The following is a 6,000-nucleotide window of genomic DNA, read 5'->3' as shown; positions in this document are numbered from 1 at the left end:
AGGTGAATAAATGCCGCAACGACATTTTTTTATTTTCTTTTTTTGTTCCTAGTTTTCTTTTTACACAAAAGTATATATGCTGGTTTTAGACCGGATCTAAAATGTTTTCGTTTTTTCGTACAACGTGGCTAAATATATATGTTTTACGTATAACACATTTAGAAATAACGAGATCCATTATACGTTTATAGTATGTATTTGCAAATGCATGTGAACATGAAAGATACGTATTATATCTTATACATAATATAATAAACCTATTTACAGTCTCGAGACAGGACTATAAGATATACTTTCTGTTTTTAATTGTGTGAAACTACATACTCTGGCTTGCATAAGATTTGCCGACAAAATTCAAATCCAGGATTATTTAAATTTTCTTCATACATAGGTATAGATATCGCGTGTTTACGCGAATCGCAGATATTTCGCACATGCTTTTCACGCAATATTTACATTTCTTGAATTTAGTGAAGAAACCAATGCCAAAGCGCATTTACTTTACACAATAAACTGTACAATACAATAATTCGTCAAGCAAGCTTCCGCTCTTCATTTTTGTATATATGACTTATTACATTTACTCTGTCTCTGTCTCTCTCTCTCTCTCTCTCTTTCTTTCTCTCTATACACTCGATACATCTTTAAGCAACTATCTAGTTTTAGAACAGATATGTACAAAGTGATTTCGAATCACTTTGCTTTTGGTTGCCGTGTATAATTTAGAAAATTACAAAAAATATTCAAAACGTTCAGTATGCACTTCATATTGAAAAGATAATAAAATTATTCCACTCTTATAAAATCTGGCAAATTTTGAATATGCAAAAAATTGATATGTAAACATTTTTTCTAGTCTATAATAGAGAATCAACTAATAGAAAATTTATCAGATCATACAGATTACCCCAATGTTGGTTAACGTTATTTATTGTTATTTTCTTTATCTGCACTTTAAATAAAGCGCTACACAATTTACTGAAAGAAAACAGAAATTTGTCAATCGAAAAATTTATCGCGAGTTAACCGAACTTATTGATGAAATCTATTGAAAATTTTTAGTTTGCACATGTAAACAGAATGTAAAAGCTTCGGGTCGAAAACTTAGAAGTTTCTGTGAATGTATCAGCATTACACATGTGTGTACATGAAATAATAGATATTTATTTACAAGTACAATATTTTTGCGGATGGGCCCAGACAATGTGGGATTGTATCTGCTTCATGCAGAACATTACGATTATCATATTATGAACGCAAATCGTGTATGTGCAGCAGTTTTGATGTAGCTAAATAACTACATGTTGATTGTTGGTAGATAATAACTTTGAGCCAAGCAAGACACATTAAATGTAAACATAATAATTTAAAAATTTACGACAAATAAAATTTCATTATAAAAATATTAATTATGACAAAATGGGCCTCTATGATCTTATCTTCTATCTATTAATTACTTACATAAGTAGATTACTAGTATTGTTCATGTTATCTCCTATTCTAGAAACATTAGCATTGTGATAGACAATACAAACCATTTAAATACTATCTCATTTATTTAAGTGGAAAACTCCTGTCTCGTTATGCCCTGGCACACTGATTTGAACACACATATGCACGCACATTCATTCATCTTAGGCACATTACATACTCAACATAAAAGCACATCACAATAATGTTTGAGCTGATCTCAAACAGTTTTCGCTCACTTGCATGTTTTTCTGACCAACATGATCATAGATAAAGATGTATACAGACTACATATATGAGACAAGTTTGTATGAGAGCAACAGCAATCATAAGTTGGCATGAGACTAATAGGAGTTTAATGAGTAGATGAAGAAATATGCTCATGTAGCATAGCGCTTGGTCCAAAGCCGTGCTATGCGATCGTGTTCTTCTCTATTTTGTAGGTATTGTGTAGCTATACTACCTACCAGTGGATCAGCTGCAAAATATACAATCACATAAAATCTGCATAATTACGCATGTGTATATGATCTTACATCAAATTTAAATAAATTCTTATAGATGTGTTTACCTGGATTGCAGTCTGTTAGGAGAGAACATATTGACAATAAAACCTTTGAAATTGTTAATGCAGGAGACCAATTATCTTTTAATATGTCCAAACAGATAACTCCTTGGCTATTTATATTGCAATGATAGATGCGTGTTCGGAATGTAACCTATAAAACAAAAACAAAATAAGTCAAATGTTTTATGTAATATGTTGCTACATGACATTATTTTCTCTTATAAAGTGTTTTAATTTCTTAAATGGTCACATGCGCAATACAAAATTAATATTTGAAGTTAAAACTATTGATTTACCTTAGGAGGTTTAAAAGGATATTCTGGGGAGAAATGTATATCAAGAAAGAACACACCACCTTCATAAACTGAGCCTGGAGGACCCAATATAGTAGAAACCCATTCATATAAATTATCACCTTTCGGTCCTGCACTATAAAATAAAATGTACATATTTTATACATACATTATATGTATTATACTTTGGAATACGAGCTGTATTTTCATAAATCTTTACTTGGTTATTTCTAAATATTATGTGTGTAAAAGAAACTTTATTTCTTATATAATATTTTACCTGCAATTGGGGGGTGGATCAAGTGTGATTTCTGCTAATTCTTTTTGTATCCTAATGAAAATAAATAAATTTAATAGTTACAAAGTAACATAATATTTATTTGATTAGCATAGTTAATTAAATTTTTTAACACCTTTTAGCAGAAGTTCCTAAAGCTTTTGACATCTTTGGATTTGGCTTAGCTTCCTTACTTTCAGGTTTATTGTCTGCTAAAGAGGAACCACGTCCTCTTCCAGTTCCACTAGATCCTGCTCCTGATGACATGACTCTGTCATAAAATAGACATGCATTTATTTTACTGTTTTTATACATGTAAAATTTCAAACTTTACATTATATATGTAAATTTAATATATATATATATATATATATGTGTGTGTGTGTGTGTGTGTGTGTGTGTGTGTCGTATGTGATTTTATACTCAACACAATATAGTAATGTGAAACAGACTGGTTCAATCAACATATATGATCTTCCTCTTCTTATTTGTACTCTTCAAAAACATAAACAAGACGCATACATACTTGATTGCTGCGGATAAATCTCTTCATACAATATCTCCATATTATAAATTTTTAACAATGTTGTAGAACAGTAAATTACTTAAACTATATATTATAAAAATTCTTTGTACAATTCTTTTTTTAAGTAAAAATATTCATAACAATGTAATTACAATGTACACATTGTCCATATACAAAACAAATTGAGAAAAAGACATAGAGAGAGAGAATGAATATGTGTGTGTCTTATGGGTGCATGCATGAGTGAGAAAGAGAGAAAAACACAGAGAGAAAGAAAAGAAAAAAATATTATAAAAAGAGATTTATTTAAGATTATTGTCGTTTTTGCAAACTCAGAAAAATTCACCATGTCCGAAATGGATATTTCTTCGAATTGTGCTAGTAAAAGCAAACTTTTGTTTTTCTCTTACTTCGCTAAATCTTTTCTCTGAAACTCTCGAATAGACAACACAAGGGCCTAATGCAAGTGTTGAGCCTCAACGACTTATATGCCTTGCACGTTCTCTCTATAAAGTTCTTTCTCCTTCCTACTCTATGAATGTCCGTATATCCTTTGTGAACACACACAACTTTTTATTTATTTCTGATTCTCTTTTTCTAAATTTAATTCTTTAAAGCCGCGATAAAAGATAGATCGCATAAATTCGTGCGTACCCTGTGTGCCGATGTACCTCGTGTGCTCAATGTGTCCAGCCGTGTTTGCGTTGTCGCGCGGACAAGCTAGCTTCGCCGGGTCGACTATGGTGGAAGGCAGAGGGGAGGGACGGGGAGGGACCGGCCTGCTGCTTCAGATGCGAGACACCGATGATTCCCTCGACGCGAAACGGCGGTGACAATTTCACGAGATAATAAGAGCGGAGTAATCCGTTCCGGATCGAGTAAATTTTTGGAACGGGCGATAATTGACAGCGGTTATTGTCTTTGAGTCACAAAAAAATATACAGCCTATAGTATATATATGTATAAATAATATATGTTATCAAATCACACCGCTGATCAGTTAGCATCAGCATTTGCGAGAAACGTTATCCCAGCGCGTTATCGGGCGCGACTTCGCTTTCTTGATCTGACGATCCGGCGAGTCGACAACACGAATAGAGTTTAGCAAGCACCAAAAACGTTTGCGGTCACGCGCGACGTGACGATCAAATGCGACAACGCTGAAAAACAATATAAAGGACGAGCGCACAACAAAAAAAAAACACAAATTTTGAATCGCCCTCGCAAAGTGTCCCGGTCCCGAAAGGGCAGTGCTCTTCAGGTCCTCGTCCTTGTATCGCGACCATTCATCTCACTTTCATGTTCCGAAATCCCGATCACAGCGTCCTTCTTTCCTCGAGGAGCGCCGAAACGTGCGCATTTCTGCACAGCCGGATGTTGACTCTGCCGCCACCACCGCCACTGCTCGTCGCTGCGGTACCCCTGGCAAACCACGTTTTCGGGGACGCTGTAATCGGCCCGCGAAAACCATCAGCGCCCGGTGTTATCATAAACTATAAAAATTAAAATGATAAGCCATATTGCGCATACCGCAATAATACTAATTTAAACAAATCCTGTTTTACCTACAGTAAGGGCACTTTTACTCTTCGATACAGCCACGCGTAAAGACCTAGACCCGAATTTCACAGTCGTTCTCAAATCTTAGATCTCGTTTCCAATCTCAAATTTCAGCTCTCAGGTCTCGAATCTCCGACCTTAAATTCGAATGTGAATAGTTTATCTTGTAATTTCTGGTAGTTCGTGGTCGTAAAGTGTACACTGCGCGTCATTGAATCGCGAAATAGACGCGAAAATCGGGAGGCAAGCGGGGCGGTTGCTCGTAGCGCCAACGAGCGCCGTGCGAACTAACTATTAGCAATCGGATGTGTCCACAACTACGTCGTGTCGATAATGTAACTGCTCTCCCTTCCTATTTTCTTATCAAAACGTAAAAGTATTGGCCATTTATTTAATATTTAACATTGACAAATAACATGTGTAATATGTATATATTTGTTTAATAGATGGATCTATTAATGTCTCCGGTATATAGAAAGAACGAATATTGTAAAAGTCTCGTTTAAAAAAATATATATTTAATATTAATATTTATTTGTAGCCACTAAATAAATATAATTCTATTATATTATTATTTTATTCTATTATATCTACATANTATTGTGTATACAATTAAATATATATATATATGTAAAAATCGAAACATTAAAAAATAAATAAAGCAAACCGTGTATAAATAGGATGAAAAAGATATAACAAATAAATATATTATAACAAATAGATGTATGTCAACTGTAAAACGTATTCAGAAGAACACTCACGGACGCAAAAATCATACAGAAAAAATTAATTATATATATATATATATATAAAATATATAATTAATATATATATAATTAATTTGTTTATAATATACATATATTATACATATATAATATAATTTATAATATACATATATTATAATTAATATACATATATAAATTAATTATATATATATATTTTTTTTATATTATTGATATTTTATAATTTTCCGTTACGCTTTTCCGCACAATATATGCTCCGTGTAATATAAGGTAATTAAAACAGGCGGGACGGAACGCGCGGAAACACAGAAATCTAGTAAAGTCTAGTTACTTTAGCACCCTTAGGGTGCCATTACATGAAGCGCGAAAACAGAAATCTAGTAAAGTCTAGTTACTTTAGCACCCTTAGGGTGCCATTACATGAAGCGCGAAAACGCGGAAGTCAAAAGTAAAGTCCCCTTGGCTGCGGTCCGTTTCATGCTTAAGCGCACATTTATCTATAGTATACGTGACATATACTACAGATAAATGCGCGATTAAGCATGAAACGGATCGCAGCTCTT

General features: G+C 33.3%; 1 protein-coding gene across 2 annotated transcripts; it reads right to left on the bottom strand.

The window, feature by feature from the left end:
• Positions 1–912: 912 nt before the first annotated feature.
• On the bottom strand, positions 913–4,623 carry LOC109857947 (ubiquitin-conjugating enzyme E2-24 kDa). Of its 2 annotated transcripts, none has more exons than XM_020434745.1 (6): positions 3,806–4,623; positions 2,745–2,879; positions 2,612–2,662; positions 2,335–2,467; positions 2,042–2,189; positions 913–1,948 (listed from the first exon to the last, which is right to left on the bottom strand). In XM_020434745.1, exons 2-6 carry the CDS (start codon positions 2,873–2,875, stop codon positions 1,851–1,853), a joined length of 561 nt encoding a protein of 186 aa, XP_020290334.1. In that variant the 5' UTR covers positions 2,876–2,879; positions 3,806–4,623; the 3' UTR covers positions 913–1,850. The 2 variants fall into 2 exon arrangements, with proteins under 2 accessions (XP_020290334.1, XP_020290333.1); XM_020434744.1 differs by having other exon boundaries at positions 3,789–4,620.
• Positions 4,624–6,000: the final 1,377 nt, after the last annotated feature.

Source organism: Pseudomyrmex gracilis, unplaced genomic scaffold, assembly GCF_002006095.1.
Source record: "Pseudomyrmex gracilis isolate BER0280 unplaced genomic scaffold, ASM200609v1 scaffold_178, whole genome shotgun sequence".
In the NCBI taxonomy this organism is placed as follows: domain Eukaryota; kingdom Metazoa; phylum Arthropoda; class Insecta; order Hymenoptera; family Formicidae; genus Pseudomyrmex; species Pseudomyrmex gracilis.
Note: the sequence above shows the minus strand (reverse complement) of the source record. Positions and strands in the feature narration are given on the sequence as shown.

Excerpts from the sequence above, each read along its gene's own strand:
- LOC109857947 (XM_020434745.1), bottom strand. The coding sequence starts at position 2,875 with ATGTCATCAGGAGCAGGATCTAGTGGAACTGGAAGAGGACGTGGTTCC. Across the intron at positions 2,190-2,334 it reads ATCCTTTTAAACCTCCTAAG|GTTACATTCCGAACACGCAT; the intron begins GTAAATCAATAG and ends TTTGTTTTATAG. Across the intron at positions 1,949-2,041 it reads CCTAACAGACTGCAATCCAG|CTGATCCACTGGTAGGTAGT; the intron begins GTAAACACATCT and ends TATATTTTGCAG.